Genomic DNA, 21,926 nt, shown 5'->3' with positions numbered 1-21,926 from the left:
TAAGTAGCATCAAAATGAAAGAAGTGGAGTCCTTATTAGAAAGTAGCCATGGCACAAGCACTGTCAACAGACCAGCTGACCTGTCTCTGAAAAACTGAAGTATAAATCAAATAAACAGTAATTCCCACTTAAGTTTTACTTCAGATGTATTTATAAAAATAGGCAATGATGACAAACAGCATTTATCTTTCTTTGTATCTGCTTGATAATGTAATATAAACTTTTTTCTTTTAATGGTAAGAGTCTTAGATAAATTAATTCTTGTACCATTTTTAGAACATCATTAAGAAATACTTGGGTATTATTTATTTTAATTTTGATTATGCCTGTTTATTTGTAAGCTCCACGCGCAACATGGGGCTTGAATTCATGACCCTGAGATCAAGAGTCATATGCTCTACCAAATAAGCCAGGCACCCCCCCAGCCCCGCCCACAAGACTAAAACCTCAAAGGAGCTCTTCTAACTCCACATCTGAACCCAAGTCTGCTCCTAAGATTTTGTAGGCCAAGGGCAAATGTACAAATGGAGGCAGTCCCTCTTCATGCCCTATCCTGCAGTTCTGTAAGGCACCCAGAGAAACCTCACATACGTATGTAAATGGATATTCTCTCCTGCACACTGATCTTCTCCCCCGTGCCCGCCCTCTCCCCAGCTGTTCCATGGTCACCCCTGACCACCCATGAGTGCATACACTGGAGGATGAACTCAGAGAAGAGGCCCACAGAAGAGGAAAAGTTGGAAATAGGCTTCAGATTTAGGCAAGGAAATATGGGGCTCCAGATCCCTAAAGCCTGGTCTAGTTTGGAGGTAAGGGGCATGCACTCCAGGTGGGTAAATCCCCTTGGGACCTACAGATCTCTCACCCCTGGGAAAAGGAAGTTCTCCAAAGAGTAGAATCGAGGGCAGGGGGCCCAAACTTCTCTTTTACTCCAACAGTGTCATCTGCACATCTGAAATCTCAATCTATCTTCTTAAAAGAAGTAGATTCTCAAACCATTACCTCTATTAATCAAATAAAATCTTACCTTTACTCCCGAAACAATTACTCCATCTGCTGATTTTACCATGTTTTTAAAGAAATCTTCAAGTTTCTCTTTTTTATTTTTTCCTCTCACACTCAGCTGAAAGAAAGGTAAACTTAAGTTGACAATTTTTTTAGATTACAAATGGAAAGTCATACTTTCTTTTTTTATTTTTATTTATTTTTTTTTAAAGATTTTATTTATTTATTTGACAGACAGAGATCACAAGTAGGCAGAGAGGAAGGCAGAGAGAGAGAAGGAAGCAGGCTCCCTGCTGAGCAGAGAGCCCGATGCGGGACTCGATCCCAGGACCCTGGGATCATGACCTGAGCCGAAGGCAGAGGCTTTAACCCGCTGAGCCACCCAGGCGCCCATACTTTCTTTTTTTAAAGTAACACCTCTTTTATTCTCTGACATCAAAATGGCAACCACAAAAGGATCCTGGTTTTTAAACTTTAGTAAATTGGCAATTTCATCATGTGTATCAGTGACTTTCAAACTTTAGGGTACTAAAGAGGAGGCTGGCTTCACTCTCAAAGATTCAGATTCAGGTGGTCTACAATAATGCCTAGATTATCTCAAATTTTGTAAGTACATCTGATAATCCCATTGCAAGTAGCCTTATCATCATATATATAGTAATATATAAAGACAACTACAAATTTAATCCAGGTGTTCCTTTAAAGATATAAAATTTAGGGGCGCCTGGGTGGCTCAGTGGGTTAAGCATATGCCTTTGGCTCAGGTCATGATCTCAGGGTCCTGGGATTGAGCCCCGCATCAGGCTCTCTGCTCAGCAGGGGGTCTGCTCCCCCACTCCCCCGCCTGCTTCTCTGCCTACTTGTGATCTCTGTCAAATAAATAAAATCTTAAAAAAAAATGTAAAATTTATGGAGTCATACACCATCACATGACTCTGTGAAAGCTTTGAAAACACATTCTGCAAATTCTTTTTTTTTGGTAAGATTTTATTTATTTTATTTGCGAGAGAATGAGAGAACGAGCAGGGTGAGGGGCAGATGAAGAAGTAGACTCCCCACCGAGCAGGGAGCCTGATGTGGGGCTCAATTCTGCGACTCTGGGATCATGACTGAGCTGAAAGGTAGATACTTAACCTACTGAGCTACCCAGGCACCCCATATTCTGCAAATTCTTCACTCTGAACTCATCCAAATATCATGTCTTGTCCTGCTCTGGAGATTAGCAACTTATAAGGGACACAAAAGGTTGACACCCAAATGGCAAGAATGGTTATCTAAAGGCAAAACTGAGAAGCAGGGCGCCTGGGTGGCTCAGTGGGTTAAGCCTCTGCCTTCAGCTCAGGTCATGGTCTCAGGGTCCTGGGATCGAGGCCTACATCAGGCTCTCTGCTCGGCGGGGAGCCTACTTCTCTTCTCTCTCTGCCTGCTTGTGATCTTTCTCTCTCTGTCAAATAAATAAATAAAATTGTTTAAAAAAAACCAAACAAACTGAGAAGCAGCTAACTCTTTGACTTTACCACTTGCTACATCAGGATGTGCCACAATGGAACATCCCATCTAATTTTCCTATCTACTGCCATGGCTCCAATGTTCACATTATGTAAATGATTCACAATCATGATTACTACCCCTAAGCTCTTTCCTAAACCTCAGACCCTATTTCCAACTGCCTATGTCATATCCTTATATGGAGATTCTGCTAAACCCGCATTAGATTAAGACAGTATTCATTATAATCTAATCTCCAAATTTTTCTTCTTGGATCCCTATCTATGGTCCCTCCATCCAGCCAGTCTCTTCAACATATTCCCTTAAACACCATACCTCTCATTAAAAATCTTGAAAATCTACTTCTTTTTGTCTCTCACAACTCAAATTCTATCATCAAATGCCTGAAATCTGTCCCTTTCTTTCCCACTGTCCTAATGAAAAACCTTATTATTTCTGGCCTATTATACTGTACTACTTGTTAACATCTCTTTTCCTCAATTCAATTCATTCTGTTGATGACTTCCAAAATCAAATTTTGAGCATGTCTTCCCTACTCAAATTTTTACAGAGTTTCACAATGTTTAGAGATTGAAAGCCTATTCAAGACTTTCAACAATCTGGTTCAACTTATTTTTCCATCTATCACCCTACCCCCACAGAACCTTATGTTCCAAACAGTTCTCAAAAGAAGCTCTGAACTTTTAGGCTCCTCTGTACCTGAAATGCTCTCTCTCCTCCTACCAAAAATTCTATTCAGGTATCATTAAACATCCACATTAAAATATATCTCTTCATGAAAACTTTCCAAACTGCTTTATCTTTAGGCTTCTCAACACATGCTGGGTGTTTTCTTAAACTGCATTTTTAAGATTAATTCATTAATTCACTCATTTAATAAACCACTGACAAATGTACATAAAATCAGGCACTGCGCTAGGTGTTCAGGATATAAAGATGATTATGAGGTGGTCCCTACTATTTTTTTTTTTAAAGATTTATTTACTTGAGAGCGAGCTCTTAAGAGAGAGCGTGAGCTGGAAGAGGTGCAGAAGGAGAATGAGAGAGAGAAAATCCCAAGTAGGCTCCCTACTGAGGATGGATCCAATGCAGGGCTGGATCCCAGCAACTTGAGACCATGACCTGAGCCAAAATTAAGAGTCAGGCCCTCGGGGCGCCTGTCCCGGGATCGGGATTGAGTCCCACATTGGGCTTCCTGCTCAGCAGGGAGTCTGCTTCTCCCTCTGACCCTCCCCCCTCTCATGCTTTCTCTCAAATTTAAAAGAAAAAAAAAAAGGCCCTCAATTAACTGAGCTACCCAGATGCCTCTAGGTGGTGCTGACTCTTAAGAGTAATTTATGGTTCAGAGGAGAATAAAGAGAAACACATGATTTACCATGGGGTGAGTAGTACAATGTTAGCAAATCCACAGGGCACTAGGAGAACACCAAGGGAACTCAATACAGACTTAGGAGAGGAGAAAGGTAAGACTGGAAGCTGAATGAACAGTCAGGGACCGTTTCAAGAATCCACGCAAGGACTGGGGCACCTGGGTACCTTAGTCAGTTAAGACCATCGGAGTCTAGATTTCGGCTCAGGTCATAATGTCAGGGTCTTAAGATGGATTGGAGTCTGGTGTCTGACTCTGCATTGAATGTAGAACCCGCTTAAGATCCTCTCTCTCAACTCTTAACTACAGGGAACAAACTGAGGATTGCTGGAGTGGAGACAGGTGGGGGGTGGGGAAACTGGGTAACGGGCATAAAGGAGGGCATGTGAAGTAATAAGGACTGGGTGTTGCATGCAACTGATAAATCACTGGCTTCTACCTCTGAAACTAGTAATATAGTATGTGTTAATTAAATTGAATTTTAAATAAAAAATTAAAAAAGATTTTCCTTTTCCTTCCCCCTCTCCCCCGCTGTGCCTATGTGCATGCTCGCTCACTCTCTCAAAACAAAAAAAACCTTTAAAATAATCCAGTCAGAGACGCCTGAGTGGCTCAGCTGGTTGAGCATCTGCCTTCAGCTCAGGTCATGATCCCAGAGTCCTGGGATGGAGTCCCACATCGGGCTCCTTGCTCAGCAGGGAACCTGCTTCTCGCTCTGCCTGTTCTGCCCGAATTTCTCTGCGCTCCTGCTCTCTCTGACAAAAATATAAATTAAAAATCTAAAATAATCCAGTCAATAATTAGAAAAGTCAGAACCAACCTTTAGGTCTGGTGATAGGAAAGAAGAGGACACATTCCTAATACTGTAAGGGAGTAAAACAGACAGGATATGGTGTTTCCCTAATAGGAACAGAGAGTAGGAAGAGTAACGAGTAATTTTTAGGTTTTAGTTTTTTGTTTCTGTTTTAAGATTTTATTTATTTAGGGGCACCTGCGTTGCTTAGCCTTAACCATATGCCTTCAACTTAGGTCATGATCCCAGGGTCCTCTGATCAAGTACTGCATCGGGCTCCCTGCTTCTCCCTCTCCTGCTCCCCCTGGTTGTGTGCTCGGTCTCAGTCAAATAAATAAATAAAGTCCTAAAAAAAAATCATTTATTTATAAGATTTATTTATTTGAGAGACAGAAACAGAGAGCTAGTGTGCAGTGCACGCACAGGTGGAGGAGCAGAGGGAGAGAACAAGCAGATTCTATGCTGAACACAGAGCCCGATATGAGGCCTGACCCCACAACCCTGAGATCATGACCCATGCCGAAATCAAGAGGCTATTGCTCAACTGAGACACCCAGGTGCCTTAGTAATTTTTAGGTTTTAAGGAATCGGAAGGTGGTGGTACCTTCTTTGAGACAGAGAACACAAAAGGAAGCACGGATTTATTTTTTTTTTTAAGATTTTATTAATTTATTTGACAGAGAGAGAGACGTAATGAGAGAGGGAACACAAGCAGGGGAGTGGGAGAGGGAGATTTATGTGAGGCTCCATCCCAGGACTCTGAGATTGTGAACTGAGCTGAAGGCAGATGCTTAACAACTGAGCCACCCTGGCGCCCTGGAAGCATGGGTTTAAAGAAGAGTTCAGCGGAGGGTAAAATGCCAAAAGGACATCTAAATAGAGGTTTTCATGAGACTGTTTAATAAAGAGGGCTGGGGTTCAGAATTAATACAGATTTACAAGTTAATAGCATATTAGAGTGCCTGCAGCCACAGGAGTCAATGAGATCACTTAGGGAGAATTTATAGAATTAGAAAGCTAGAGGAACTCTTTTATTTTTTTTTTTAAGGATTTATTCATTTATTTTAGAAAGAGAGCGAGTTGGGGGGTGGTTAGGGAGAGAAGCAGACTCCGTGCTGGGTGCAGAACCTGATGTGGGGCTCCATCTCATGAACTTGAAATCACGACCTGAGCCAAAATGAAGAGTTAGACACTTGGTGCACCTGGGTGGCTTAGTTGGTTAGGTGCCTGCCTTCAGAACACGTCATGATCCTGGAGTCCCAGAACTGAGCCCACCATTGGGCTCCCTGCTCAGTGGGAAGTCTGCTTCTTCCTCTCCCACTGTCCCTACCCCTGCTCATGTGTGTGCGCGTGCTCTCTCTCTCAAATAAATAAAGAAAATCTTAAAAAAAAAAAAAAAGTTGGGAAACTTAACTGCTGAGACACCCAGGTACCCCTAGAGGAAATTCTAAACTTCTGGAGGAGTCAGTGAGGAATCTAGGAAGGATGAGATTTAAATGAATAGATAAATGGAGGGAAAAACTCATGAAGGAGACTAGGAAGGAGTCACAGAGTTAAGAAGAAAACTTAGAAGAGATCCGAAAGATGCAGAAGTAGATGGGATCCAGGAGAGCTAGAAAGGTATCTTCATCAAAATGGAAAGGCACAATGTGAGACATCATATTAACAGAATAAAGGACAAAAACCACATCATCTCAATAGCTATACTTTCCCATAACAAAAACACTCAACAAACTAGGAACAAAAGGGAACTTCAACTTGATAAAGAGCATCAATGAAAGCCCCACAGCTAACATCATACTTAACAGTGAAACAATGAATGCTTTCCCCCTAAGATCAGAGACAAAATGAAGATGTCTGCTCTTGTCATTTCTGTTCTACACAGTACCGGAGGTCCTAGCCAGGGCAGTTAGGCAAGCAAAAGAAATTAAAAGGGTGTCCAAATTGGAAAGGATTAAAAAAAAAAAAAAAAAAAAGAAAAGAAAAGCTCATACATGAGTGTGGCTGCCATCGTGGTTGAGGTTGTGGGAGACACATGGAGTTGTAGGATTTGATTTCTGACTAGCTTTCACCTCCTAGTGAACAAGGTCATTTATCTCATCAAGAAGAACTGCTGCAAGTTAAAATGAGCTTTAATGGAAAATGTGAGAGAGCTATCTAAAGTCATAACCTTGTTATAAATGGAGTAGGCAATCCAGGGTAGATGAGAAAGATATAAAGACAAAAGGGCTGCTAACAGGGTCAAAATGCTGGATAAGTCAAGGGTTTAGATGTACCAGTGAGTCAACGAACAGCCAAAATAAGAATGGGTAAAAACAGAGTTGTTTATGCTCGGAATCTGTTAATACTAGAGTTTAAGAACTCAGACAGGAGGCAGGGTCCTGGGTGCAGCCACTGATAAGGTAGCAAGAATTGAATGGGCTTAAGGTGTTAATTAGGTTAAATATTTAATCTACTGTTAAGCAGACTCAGATTATACCTAGTAGAAAGAGGAAAGGTATATAGCTATCTAAGTAAAGCAACACTAAAGGCAGTCATTACAACAGTGACTACTTCTCACACAACTAAAAGCTAGAACAAGCTTTTCTAGCCCTCCCAGATGCCTCATGGCCTTTTTAGACTTTAAGCACCCTAGTTCCACTTCAACAGCTCATTGGTCCCATGACCCTCTAAAACTGAGGTAACAAAATAGCACAAACAGATTGCTTTTCCTGCCCCAGTGAAGTGAGTAAAGATCAGAGAAACAGCATCAGAACAAGACTGAGAAAAACTTATTAGTTTTGGGCCTATGATCTTCTATAACCTGTTAATGTACTGCTATTAATTAATTATATATTTTATTATTTTTTAAAATTTTATTTATTCATTTGACAGAGAGACACAGTGAGAAAGGGAACATAAAGAGGAGGAGGTCAAGCAGAGGGAGATGCGGGGCTTGATCCCAGAACCCTGTAATCATGACCTGAGTGGAAGGTAGACACCCAACGACTGAGTTGCCCAAGTGCCCCTAATTATATAGTTTAGAAAGATTTATTTATTTATATGAAAGAGAGTGAGAGAACATGAGTGGATTGGGGAGGAGGCAGAAGGAGAGAGATTCCATGCCGGGCACAGAGCCTATGCAGGGCTTAATCTCACGTCCCTGAGATCATGACCTGAGCCGAAATCAAGAGCATCACCCAGGTGTCCTGCTGTTATTACAGAATATTTGCAAAACACTGTCTTGTCTTTTTAGAGTTTCTCCAAAACACCATATGCTGATATTAAAAGGGTTATTACAACATATCACATCATTATTTCTATTAAGCATGTATTAGTTTGGGAGGAAAAAAAATCTACATTGATGGGAGAAAACTTATGAAACCCTAAGATTTCTGAAGGCTATTTATTTATTTATTTTTTAAAAAAGATTTTATTTATTTATTTGACAGATAGAGATCACAAGTAGGCAGAGGGGCAGGCAGAGAGAGAGGAGGAAGCAGGCTCCCTGCTGAGCAGAGAGCCCAATTCGGGGCTTGATCCCAAGACTCTGGGATCATAACCCGAGCCGAAGGCAGAGGTTTTAACCTACTGAGCCACCCAGGCACCCCTCTGAAGGCTATTTATAAAGCTGATCTAAACAATTAATAATCATTCACTTACCTTTTTCTTTTTTTAAAGAGTTTATTCATTTGACAGACAGAGATCACAAGTAGGCAGAGAGGCAGGCAGAGAGAGAGAGGGAAGCAGGCTCTCCGCTGAGCAGAGAGCCCGACGTGGAGCTCCATCCCAGGACCCTGAGATCATGACCTGAACCAAAGGCAGAGGCTTAACCCACTGAGCAACTCAGGCGCCCCTCATTCACTTATCTTTTTTTAAAAAAAGATTTATCATTTGAGAGAGAGCTAGAGAGCACAAACAGGGGGAGTGGCAGAGGGAGAGGGAGAAGCAGGCTCTCCACTAAGCAGGAAGCTTTACGCCTCGACTTGATCCTAGGACGCTGGAATCGTAACAGGAGCAGAAGGCAGATGCTTAACCGACTGAGCCACCCAGGCGCACCTCACTCACTTATCATTTTAACAAATACTTATTTTATTATAACTTAATTGTCAGCCACTGCTCTAAAGTGCTCAGGATGCAGTGGTGAAAAATAAAAGCCTTACTTCCAGAGAGCCTATATTTTAGTAGCAGGAGACAAATAATAAGTACAAAAATTTAAAAAATACAGATATGGGGCGCCTGGGTGGCTCAGTGGGTTAAAGCCTCTGCCTTCAGCTCAGGTCATCATCCCAGGGTCCTGGGATCGAGCCCCGCATCAGGCTCTCTGCTCTCTCTCAGCAGGGAGCCTGCTTCCCTCTCTCTCTGCCTGCCACTCTGCCTACTTGTGATTTCTCTGTCAAATAAATAAATAAAAATCTTAAAAAAAAATACAGATATATATATGGGCATGAGGGTAGCTCAGTCAGTTCAGTGTCCAGATCTTGATTTTGGCTCAGGTTGTCATTTCAGGGTCCTGGGATCAAACCCCATGACAAGATCTGCTTCAGATTCTCTCACTCTCCCTTTGCCCCTCTCCACTCCCTACTCGTGCATCTGCTCTCTCTCTCTCGCTCTCTCTCAAATAAATAAATCTTAAAAAAGAAAAAAAAAGATACAGAATTTCAGATAGCGCTAAGGGATTTGGCGATGGGACAGTGTGTGTGGAGCATGAGGCTCCTCTAGCACGAGCGGCCTTGAGCTGACAATACCACGCCAGTATACCTATGCTGCTCTACCAATTATTATTAAGGTTTTGGCCCAGGCCACAAATAAGGTTGAGGAAAAACAGACACATAACAGTAAAAGATTGATGATAGCATCTATATCACTTTTAGCAACCCTACTCACAAACTGTTTTCACTTATTTTTTTTTTTAAAGATTTTATTTATTTATTTGATAGACAGAGATCACAAGTAGGCAGAGAGGCAGGCAGAGAGAGAGAGAAGGAGAAGCAGGCTCCCTGCTGAGCAGAGAGCCTGATGCGGGGCTCGATCCCAGGACCCTGAGATCATGACCTGAGCCGAAGGTAGAGGCTTAACCCACTGAGCCACCCAGGCGCCCCACTGTTTTCACTTATAATTCATGATATAGCCAGCATTATTTATAATTCCTAGTTACAAATGACCACATACCAGTATCACCACATTTATGCTTGTGAAAGTACCCATGCTTAAGTGCTATGCTTCTGTCATCTTTTTTCCTTTTTTTAAAGATTTTTTATTTATATATTTGACAGAGAAAGAGAGACAGCAAGAGAAGGAACACAAGCAAGGGTAGTGGGAGAGGGAAAAGCAGGCTTCCTGATAACAGGAATCCTGATGCAGAGCTTGATCCCAAGATCCTGAGATCAGGACCTGAACCAAAGGCAGCCACTTAACACTGAGCCACCCAGGTGCTCCTGTTTCTGTGATCTTGAGGTACTTCATACCCTTTTAAAAAATGTGTTGGGGTGCCTGGGTGGCTCAGTGGGTTGGGCCTCTGCCTTCGGCTCAGGTCATGATCTCAGGGTCCTGGGATCGAGCCCCGCATCGGGCTCTCTGCTCAGCAGGGAGCCTGCTTCCCCCTACTCTCTGCCTGCCTCTCTGCCTACTTGTGATCTCTGTCAAATAAATAAATAAAATCTTTAAAAAAAAAATGTGTTCTCTCTACTGCTAGACTTAGGACATTTTATTGTCATGGTCATGTCAACTAAAACCAAACCAGAAAGACAAATTTATATATACAAAACTCTTTGATCTTGATGTTGACTTCTAAGCAAACTAGCACTATGCTACACTTGTTTTTTACTAAAATTATGAGTTAATCTTGTCATCCAAGTATAAATCCCAATAACCATATCACCCACCCTTTAAAATTCTTTTGCCAGTACTACAAATGAAGAAATCTTTAAAGCTCAATTGCATCAATTTTTCTATTTGCACTATAACAGTTTTCACGCAGAGAGGAAGGAACGATTAGGAGCAATCACACTGAAGAAGATCAGTTAAAAGGATCAAAAGTCAATGATTAATCCTAAAGTAACCTGGAATTCTTTAGCTCTAACACCTGGCTGGGATTCCCCACAGGGCTTCAGAGGACTCCAAACTCAAATTTAATAAACAATCAAATTGATAACCCTGTTTCTTAAGAAGTTCACAATTCAGGATGAAAAATCAATATCCCATGTAGTAACATGATTTACCCTCATTTCTTCAATTAATCTACTCAAGTTCTATTGAAATACTGTATTATCACTACAAAGTATCATTTTAAACTGCTTTGAAATATAATAACGTTACAAAAAGAGGTCATCTATTTCTTGCCTTTTCCAGTAACTCTAAAAATAAACCTTGATCACTACTTTAATCAATACTTACATCTTGATTATATTCCAAGAAGACATGAAAATTTAAATCTTTTCTCAAAATAGGATGTGCTGCCACACGACATAGGAACACCTCATGCATTGCAACAGTCTTCTTGAATATTGCCAAATATTCACTAGAAACAATACACAAAATTAAAGGTAAATCACTGAATCAACTAGAAAATCGTCTGCAACAAGTTTTTCAACAAATACTCTGAATTATACTGAATGCAAAATTAAAGATATAAAGATAAAATCCACATAAACAAAGATTTTAGTTGAACTGTTAATAAAATATGTAAAACCCAGCTCTGAAAAGGCTTCATGCTAGTTAATAGTATTTATTTTATTTAAATGTTAATATTTTTAGGTTTTATGAACCTTTCTTCCTATGCAAGTTGATGTTAAAGGTAACTACAGAGGGATTTGTTTTCAGCTCCAGAGAAAGTGTACTACAAATAATTTGATACAATCTTTTTGACTCAATTTCTAGATAATTACTGCATTTAAACACTTGTATACAAAAAATAAAACCCAAACCTCAGTACACATTTTTGACATTAATAATTATTTTCATCTAATGACCCAAACACACAAGGAAAAAAGCATACCACAGAGACTAATTTTTGTCAATACATTGAAAAACTATATTTAAAATATTTTAATATCAGTGAATCACAGCGATCATATAGTAATACATGTCAGTTTGAAAAAAAGAAACACTCAAGGAAAATGCCCAATATTGTTGCTTCAACTACGTGCAAGGAGGATAAATTTTACATACCAGCAAACCAGCAGGACCAATGTTGGGAGAAGTTTGATCTCTGTGAGGGTAGTCATTCAGTGAAGACAAAAAAGAAGGATGCAGAGGATGGAGGTAGCAGTAGGATAAACCCAAGGTTCTCTGTTATCCAACCCCTAACCAGACCACAAAAGAATCATGATCAGGGCCACTGGAAAACCACAGATTCTTTAATATTAATGTGCTCTGCTAATTTCCAGTTTTCAGTCTTAAAACTATAAAAGTATAGATCTCTGTCTGCTCTCAGACTATTGCTTGCACCCAGCATAGACAAAAGTCTTAAAATACCTGGCACCCTACACTTTGACAAAAAAGATCTACTTTGCTAATTTATCCTGTCAAATGAGTTTAGCATTCTGAAAAGGAGGCTAGTGGCCACGGGGATATATGCTTAAAAGCTGAAACTAAGTGGAAGAGGAGAAAAGGAAATGCACGAAGAGGAGAAATGACTAGAAAGAGTGATGAAAGTGATGATGATGCAAGGAAAATATTTCCTTGTATAGCTCCCAAAATACAGAAAAACAGTACACTGCAAATCTAAAATTATTTCAAATGTCTAATAAAAGAGGAAAGATTTGGTATTTTTAGCAAGTATGCTAAGAACAAAATAGAAACTATCTCAAAGTTTTTCAAGGATTTAATACATTTCCAGTATATGTGAAACTAATAATCATTCAATGAAAAACATTTTAAAACTATTCTTTTGTTACTTTGCTCCTATTCTTCTTCCTCCTCAGAAGCCAGAGGTAGAGAAAAAGAGGGCAAAAATTATACATACACACACGCACACACACATATTTAAAAAAAAAGAAAACAGAACATATGCAGAGTTGCACAGTGCATATTTCTATGAGAAACAGAAGTTTGGGTAGTATGCACATATCGAAAAAAGAAAACCAGTTTGGCAATGACTAAGACCTTGTAAATAAAAAACAAAACAAGTTACGCTCTGTTTTTAAAAAGTCGTATTTCCCTTTCTATTATTTTTTAATAAGGTTTTGGATCCTCTGTTTTCAATTTTCAGAGTCTATTTAAAACATTAATTTAAAGAATTTAACAATGCAGACAATTATTCCATAATTTTCCTGTAGGCTCTGATCATGATCATTAAAACTGGTTGTTTGGCTTAAACCTGCATCTTTCAGAAAGGGTCACTGTGGTGAAATGATTAAAAGGATGGGATATCAGAGAGCACAGAAAAAGGCATTAAAATAAGCACAATTAACAAAGCAGTAAGAAAAATCACATACGCTTCCAGTTCCTGTTTCATCTTTGTGAACTCTTCCTTTGTCATGGACCCTTCTCCTTCTCCCAGCTTCTGAAGTTTTTCCCTTGAAGCGTCAAAATCAGGTCTTGGTGGTGCTGGTGGGATCTGTAAGAGAACCAAGTCACTCATTTAAAGACTATTTTCTTTTTCACAGCAGCTGTACTGCTGCCACCATAAAAGACTGAATCCGAGAGAGCTAAAGACATCCTGAATGAACACAACACCAGAAATATATCAATTCAGGGTAGAGAATTTGATTAGGTACTTTCTGCCAACAGCAGAGCACTATTTTCTACTATTAGAACACTCGTTCCCACACTTTAATCTGCAGATTTCTATGTGGCAACTTAGAATCCTCAAATTATATGCACATTAAGCTCTGACTATATACTAAAAGAAGATGCATACCATTTTTCAGAATTATGTAAATGGTTCAATTAAATACAAATATTTTTTAAATTAAGGAATTCACAGTAGCTTTATGCTATTCTGTTTCTAAAATTCATGAATCCCAACAGTAGGATCCAGCAAGGAATGTTAAAAAGGGTTCCTGAACTGGAGGAGTGGATCAGAAACAGAAAGTACGGACTTAAAACCAGGAGAACAAGACAGGGATTAATGACTAACATCATTCTATTTACTCACAGTGGGTAAGTAAACACTTACCTTAAACAAAAATATAAGATCTAGAAGAGCCGTATCATTCAAAGGAATAATAAAGAGAAAGTGTACCTTGAGAGGAAGGGCCTACAAGTAAGAAGAGTTTAGGGGAAATGATGGAAGTAAAGAAAGCAAGAAGGTATGAGGAAGAACAGATAAGTAGGGGAAAGCTACAGAATGAATACAGGAAAAGGGTTATGCTTGAGGAAAGCAACAGGGAAAGAAGTATCAAGAGCAGCTGAGCACACATACACCCCATCTACTGTGTGCCAGGAATGATGCCGAACAATGTGCATATAAAGATAAGTAAGACATGATCTTTTCTTTTTTCTTTTTTTAAGATTTTATTTATTTGTCAGAGAGAGTAGAAAGAGTGAGCAAGCACAAGCAGGGGAAGCTGCAGGCAGAGGGAGAAGCAGACTCCCCGATGAGCAGGGAGCCTGATGCAGGACTTGATCCCAGGATCCTGCGGTCATGACCTGAGCTGAAGGCAGGCGCTCAACCAACTCAACCACCCAAGCGCCCTAAAGAAAACATGGTCTTGCTCTTTGAGGAGTGTTTAGTCTGTAGAAGGACATGGTAGAAAGAAAATGCCATCAGACAAGATGAGGACGGAAAGGTGGAAATAAGATGCGAAAAGAAGGAGCTTCCAGGTTGGTAAAGACACTGACATGCTGGGAAGGTGGAAGGTGGTACACCTGTAGAACATGAGAGTTTTGCACCAACCCCCTCTCCCTGTATCTTGTCCTATGCATCTCTTTCTTTTGGCTGTCCCGAGTTGATCCTTTATATAAACTGGTAGTTTTTGTAAAAGAAAAAAAAAAAAAAAAAAAAAGGAATGCACTGCCAGTTGTCCCCAAATTCTGAGTTATACAAAGAGCGAGCAAATGACTGAGAAGGAGTGGCCACAAGGATGGAAACAGAATCAGATCAGGATGATTTCAAGGAGATTAAATGAAACTAAGTTTCAGGAATCTGAGTGTGGTCAGGCCCTGATGGATACCTAAATAACCTCTTCAGGGACCCTCCAACCCTAAATATCTGTCTACCTAAGGGTTCAAAACCAGTATGGTTTATAATATCCCCCTCATTAATCTCTAGGAAAAGCCTGTTTCAATTCCAATAAACAGTAAGAATTTGAGTTTAAATGAAGGAGCATAAGATATCCACTAGACAATTCAGGATAAAAGGTGGTAGTCCATTGTGTTTTGCAACTGACAATTTTTAAAAATCACACCAGTTCACTAAAATGCTAAACAAGATTTAACACATAACAAGGTATCTAAAAAGCGCCTAGAAAATGGGATTAAAATGGAACCCCAACACTTACAATGTAACCCGCATAGTCTTCATTTTCAATGAAGGAATCATGAAGCCAGATAAATTCCTCATGTTGTCGAACTACAGAAAACTCATTTTGTTTAAAATTTGGCAATGAACTCTGCAAAGATAGAGATTTTCTTGAAGAAAAATCAAAATTATACTAAAAGGCTTTTAATAAACACTTTTAATCTTATTTTCTTAAATTAGTCTTACATGAATGATTATCAGTACTTTTACAATCTATAATGAAAACTCTGAGACACCCAGAAGAAATTATTGTGGCAACTTTGAAAAAGTAAGTTGACAGCCTCTTATTATATTGTACTGCCACCATTACTTAAAGGTTATTAATATATATCAAGCTCAACTACTCAAAGGAAAATAAATCTACGGTCTGAAAATGTGCCTGAGAACTAAAATCCAAGAAGAAAATAATTTGTAAGGCAGTAATTTATTTACTTAATTTTAAATATTTTATTTATTTATTTGAGAGAGAGAGAGAGAGAGAGAGAGAGAGAGAGAGGAGGGTGGCTGCAGGGAGAGGGACAAGCCTGCGATCATGACCTGAACTAAAATCAAGAGTAGGAGGCTTAACCAACTGAGCCACCCAGGTGCTTGGTAAGATGGTAATATAATTAACTGAAAAAACAACACTGAAAACAAGAGTAGTGAAACATATTAATAAGTCTAGAGAAAATTAAATGTGCATTACATCTAGGTTCTGTGATTCTTAAATGTTAATCTTTAAAAAGCACCTTAAAACAAGTACATTCACTAAAACTGTTAAAAGCAGTGAATTATAAACTAAAATATGGTTTCTAATTATGTTTAAAACCAAGGTTCCAGTCAATATATTATTACATATGTAACATTTGCACAATAAATAGCTGAAATAATACATGTTCAAAATCACACTCACCTTTGTGTGAACAGTGAATTTTACTTTATCTCTTTCACTAAGAGCATCAGAAATGTCCACTTGCAGAGCAGCATCACTCTGAAGATCTACATTTATTGCTTTAAGCTAGAAAAGGATAATACTTTAATGAAAAGTTCTGTGGGCTTATACAGAATTTCATTATTTTCTCAGACATTAAGATAATGCAAAAACAGAACAAAAATAACAAAAGAATCTTAAATCTAAAAGGTTATCAAGTTCATTTAAACCTCATATATATTTTGGGAGGCAGGTGCTTTGGATATGTTACTACCTTTTTTTTTTTTTTTTAAAGATTTTATTTAGTATTTGACAGAGAGAGACACAGCAAAAGAGGGAACACAAGGGGGGGGGGGTAGTGGGAGAGGGAGAAGCAGGCTTCCAGCTGAGCAGGGAGCCCAGTGCAGGGGTCCATCCCAGGACCCTGGGATCATGAGCTGAGCCAAAGGCACACCCTTAACGACTGAGCCACCCAGGTGCCCTGGGTATGTTATTATCTTAATCAATTTTCGTTTTATACCATTCAACTATACTTTGTATGAGTCGATGTGCTAACCATGATTCATTTTAATTTCACTCAAAAAGTAAACTATTTTTTCTCTAACTTACTCTATGCCATCATGGTATGTGTGGTTGACGATTCCTCACCATGGACTACCGCAGGGAAGTCTGGAAGTCACCCTAACCTAGGAGCTTGGATAGCCTGGGTTTGAATCCCATCTCTGCACATTAATACTCTGATTTGGATCTTCTCACAAGGCCCATCAAGCAATTTCTGGCAAAGAAACAAAAGCAGAACTGTCCCATTCCCCAGTAGATTCAGATGAAAACTGGTAACAAAATTAGGTACAACTTCAAGAGGAGGCACTGGAGAAGAACTAAGCCGGTCTATAAGCAACAGCACATGGGATGGCACACATATCTATGCTGCACGGTCACAAACTCATATCCTACCACTCTGTAACATCACTACTACTTGAGCAATAGACATGTTTTATCAGGGAAAGGATTCTTCTGTTACTATGCTTCTGCACCAGTTGGTTGGTTCAATAATAAATATGTGAGACCTTCTGTTTGAAAAAAAAAAACAAAAAACAAAAAACAAAACCAAAAACATAAAATTAACTATCTTCCAAGAAGATGGTCCCTTAAAGTTCAAGTGCTCTAAAAGTAAGGAAAGTATCTACCTTTTTTCTTTTAAAATATTTTATTTATTTGACAGAGAGACACACAGTGAGAGAGGAAATACAAGCAGGAAAGTGGGAGAAGGAGAAGCATGCTTTCCACTGAGCTGGGAGCCCAAAGTGGGGGTTGATTCCAGGAGTCAGGGATCACGACCCAAGTGGAAGGCAGCCACTTAACTGACTGAGCCACCCAGGTGCCCCTTTTTTTTTTTTTTTTTTTTTTTTTTGTTTAAAGATTTTATTTATCTATTTGTGAGACAGAGAGAGAGAGAGCATGAAAGCGGGGTAAAGGGGAGAGGGAGAAAAAGACTCCCGCTGAGCAGGGAGCCTGATGCAGGGCTGGATCCCAAGACTCCAGGACCATGACCTGAGCCAAAGGCAGACACTTAATTGACTGAGCCACCCAGGCACCAAGTATCTACCTTTTAGAACACAAAAAATAACGAAAAGAATATTGGCTAATAATTCTACTGCTTAATACGGAATAAACTGTGAAACTATTAAATACAATTAAAGATATTACATATGTAAAGCACTAAGAAAAATGGTAACATACTCAACTACCGCCTGTGATATGAATTAAATTCACATTTTACTCTACAAGCTTTACTACGTTCAAAGAATTGAATATGTTCTAAATTTAGTGCTTTTATTTACTTGTCTATGAGAAGACTTCTCTACTTACAATTCTTTAAGAAAATAAATAAATAAATAAACTCTATACCCAATGTGGGGCTGAAACCCACAACCCGGAGATTAAAAGTCACATGCTCCACCCACTGAAGCAGCCAGATGCCCCTCTACTTTACAATGCTTATCATTAATTCTATTTATAATTCTTAAATTTCATCAAATTTTCTTCCCTTTAAACAAATATACATTTTAAAATGTTTGGCTAATTTGGAATCTTATTAAAAAAAATCAAATACACTATAAGATGAAAATGAAGTCTTAGCAGCAAAGATACGAAATTATTTGAAGTCTAATTAACTACCTAGCTTACTTCAAATACCGTAGTTAAACCCAGGACTTATTTTGGGAATCTCACCTAGTCACTGACATTTCACCTTTTTTTTTTTTAAAGATTTGTCAGAGAGAGAGAGAGAGAGGGCGCAAGTGACCACAAACATCCCTGTCATCATAACCACAATTATCTCTAGGAGTTCCCTCCTTTGACGTTTCTACTTCTTTGCTTTCCACCTCTTCTGTAAATTATCTTTTGTATGCGTTATTAAAGCTGGTAGCCATTCACATATTGCCTTAATGGCCATTAATCCAATCTATCATTTGTCTTTTTCATTCTTTTAGCAACTATGTTCTAGAATTGATCTCAGGAAAAGTGCCTGAATCATAAAGGCGGTCATAGCAAAATGCTGGTGGTGAGACTGTGACTCCTTTAATTTATATTTCATAGTAAATTCAAAATATTAGCTAAAGTGTTCATCCTGATATTGCATTTTTCTACAGTCAGTATGGTATACACTTCATACCTCAATTTTTTTTTTTTTAAGATTTTATTTATTTGACAGAGATCACAAGTAGGCAGAGAGGCAGGCAGAGAGAGAGGAAGGGAAGCAGGCTCCCTGCTGAGCGGAAAGCCCAATGCGGGACTCCATCCCACGACCCTGAGATCATGACCCGAGCTGAAGGCAGCAGCTTTACCCACTGAGCCACCCAGGCGCCCCCATACCTCAATTTTTTTTTCCATTTCCTGAGGTTACAGAGAAAAGGACACATAAAGGAATTATTTTGTTTGGCAATAAGATTTGCTTCACACACATTAGGATTTTTTTTTTAAAGTCCTGTTTTCTAATAACTAAGATGTATAATGGAAAAGCCAGCCAATAAAATGAAATCATCCCCCACATAAATACAAAATTTCCACTGAAAGCTAATCTGCTATATTTTATCATTTCTAGATGCATATTTTATGCATTTTAACACTTGAAACAGGAATGCCTTGCAACTGACAACAAATTTCAGTTTAACTGGAAATATTTTTTTTCTTGGTGGTACACAGATTTGATAAAGTATTATATTGTAAATTTAATGTTAATTACATAAAATGTACACAGGATTTTTCAGGCGTATTTCCTTGTTTCTTTAAAATTAATAATATTAGAGAGCTTTTATTAAGGGAAAATGAAAGCAAACAACTTGTGATTCATCAACATTTAATTAACTGTCTGAAATTAGTGAGGTCGGTGTGAGGAAATTCTCATTAGATGACATTCACTGGTTTAATTCTTTAAACACTGTGTCAAGGCCAAGAGAAAGACTTGGCAGGGAAAACGGATTAAACAACATAAATATATATTATTAGAAAGATAATGTAGGGGCGCCTAGTCGGTTAAGCATCTGACTTTAGCTCAGGTCATGATCCCAGAGTGTGGGGATTGAGTGTCAGTGACCGGCTCCACAATGAGCTGCCGAGCAGGGAGTCTGCTCGTCCCTCTGCACTGCCCTCCCTTTGCGCTGTCTCTCTCAATAAAATCTAAAAAATAAAATAAGAAATATAATTTAAAGACAATGCCCTTTTGATTAATTTTTCACATATACTTATTTAGTAAAGAAGACATTCACTACTAATTTACTATACTGACTCATTTACTATAAAGTATGTACCCTAGAACATTCCTAAAAAATTAGTTCCATCTTTTGCCAGAAAAGCAAATGTAGAGACATGAGTGGATGGATGAAGAAAAGGAAAATAACTCTATTGCAACAGCCTCCCAACTGGTGTCTTGCTTCTACCCCTCACTTTATTCTATTCCTTAGAGAGCTACCAGAAGATCCCATTAAACATTAAACATAAACATCATTCCTTTGCTCAAAACCTAAGGGGTCCCCACTTGGAGAAAAGCCAAAGTCCTTACAGGGGTCTCCCAGGCAATACAAAATTTGTATCTGACATCATCTCTCAGGCTAATCTACTATTCCTCTGGCTCACTGTAAACCTGCCACGTCTTCCTTGTCGTGGCAACGCCCCTTTAATATTGGGGCATGCTGCCACCTCAGGAGTCTTTGCGCTTACTGTTACCTCTACCTGGAATATTCTGCCACCAGATATCTATCTGCAGGAATCACTCCTTCATTTCCTTCAAGTATTTACCAAAACGTCACCTTCTCAGGAAGGCCCTTCCTGGCAACCTTCAGACTACAGCTCAACTCCCTTCCACTCCCAAACAATCGCTATCCCTCCCTCCTTTTTTTTTCATATCACTTGTTTACCATCTACTATATTTTATTTTTTTAATAGTCCTCCCTAACTAGACTGCCAATTTTGTGAGGACACAGGTTTTCGTTTTGTTCATTGCTATATTCCCAGTGGCAGACTTCAATAACTACATGTTGAATGGAAAGTAGAAAAGGGCAGAAAGAAAGGTGGTAATCATAACTGGGCTAAGAAAATGTAATTATAGTATAATCAATGGAAAACCTCTGAGACAGACAGAAGTAAATTCCATTAGTCTCACTAATTCAGGCCAAAATTTAAATCTGTTTAACTCCTAGCCCAGATATGATTTTGGAAGTCCTGTAGAACATCATTTCTATTATTATTGTATGTCTTATACTGAGCAGTCAAACCAATGGTTGATTATATATACATTTTCTGGACACTGGTGTATGAAACCAGATATCCTCTCATATACCAGAAACAACAAAACATTAATAGGGTTACATGATATGTCACTCCAATGCCTTTTTAAAACATTTTTTATTAAGATGTATTAATCTACTTTAGAGAGAGCGAGCATATGCACACGAGGGGCAGAGGGAAAGGAAGAGAAGCAGACTCCCCACTGAGTGCAGGGCCCAAGGCAGGGCTGGATCTTAGGACCCTCAGAACATGACCTGACCTGAAATCAAAAGTCAGGTGCTTAACTGCCTTGAACCCTCCAGGAGCCCCATCCAAAGCCTTTCTGGTGTCACACTCCCACTGCTCTTTTGCCATACCCTGCTTGCAAATTCTCATAACTGTTATTAACCCAACCATCAACTCTCTGCTTTTACACTTTGAGCTGCTGAGTATAGCTAGAGAAAGCGGTCAACTGGCATTTGCAACCAGATTTCCTCTCACATACCATTCCAGACACAATAAAACATTACTAAGTTATTACTAGAGTACTAACGGTGTTTATGCCTGCATTCACTCCAAGTCAGTTAATACTACTGGTAGTACAAATATAACACTTTACTCTATAGACAATATACTAATATGCATTTATTTAATAAACTTTTAAAGAGATTTTACCATTTTATTTATCTATCAGGGAGAGAAAGAGGGCAAGTGCAGACACCCAAGAGAGAGCACAAGCAGGGGGAGCAGCAGGCCGAGGGACAAGCAGGTTCCCTGCTGAGCAAGGAGTCTGATGTGAGACTCAATCCCAGGACCCTGGGATCATGATCTGAGCCAAAGGCAATTGCTTAACTGACTGAGGCCCCCAAGCATCCCTTTAATAAACTTAAAAAAGAAAAAAATTTATCTACTTATCTGAGAGAGGGAGAGAGCATGAGTGGGGGGTAGGGCAGACACCTCACCAAGTGTGGAGCCCAATGGGGGCTGGATCTCAGGACCCTGAGATCATGACCAGAACCAAAATCAAGAGCCGGACGCTTAACCAACTGTGTCACCTAGAAACTCCTTCCCTAGTACTTTTAACCAAATAATTTTTCACCTCGTTTTAATAGATTTCAAACAGCTATCTTGG

General features: G+C 39.2%; 1 protein-coding gene across 1 annotated transcript in view; it reads right to left on the bottom strand.

The window, feature by feature from the left end:
• SNX6 (sorting nexin 6) overlaps positions 1 to 21,926 on the bottom strand; it is a 63,719-nt gene that overhangs the window by 34,666 nt on the left and 7,127 nt on the right. Inside the window, exons 3-7 of the mRNA XM_032871295.1 lie at positions 16,013 to 16,117; positions 15,101 to 15,211; positions 13,094 to 13,215; positions 11,052 to 11,175; positions 1,028 to 1,123 (exon numbers count right to left, since the gene is read on the bottom strand). Coding sequence (XP_032727186.1) covers positions 1,028 to 1,123; positions 11,052 to 11,175; positions 13,094 to 13,215; positions 15,101 to 15,211; positions 16,013 to 16,117 — 558 coding nt within the window. The remainder of the gene's footprint in view (positions 1 to 1,027; positions 1,124 to 11,051; positions 11,176 to 13,093; positions 13,216 to 15,100; positions 15,212 to 16,012; positions 16,118 to 21,926) is intronic.

This window comes from Lontra canadensis, unplaced genomic scaffold (assembly GCF_010015895.1).
Source record: "Lontra canadensis isolate GAN:19392208 unplaced genomic scaffold, GSC_riverotter_1.0 scaffold42, whole genome shotgun sequence".
NCBI lineage: Eukaryota > Metazoa > Chordata > Mammalia > Carnivora > Mustelidae > Lontra > Lontra canadensis.
Note: the sequence above shows the minus strand (reverse complement) of the source record. Positions and strands in the feature narration are given on the sequence as shown.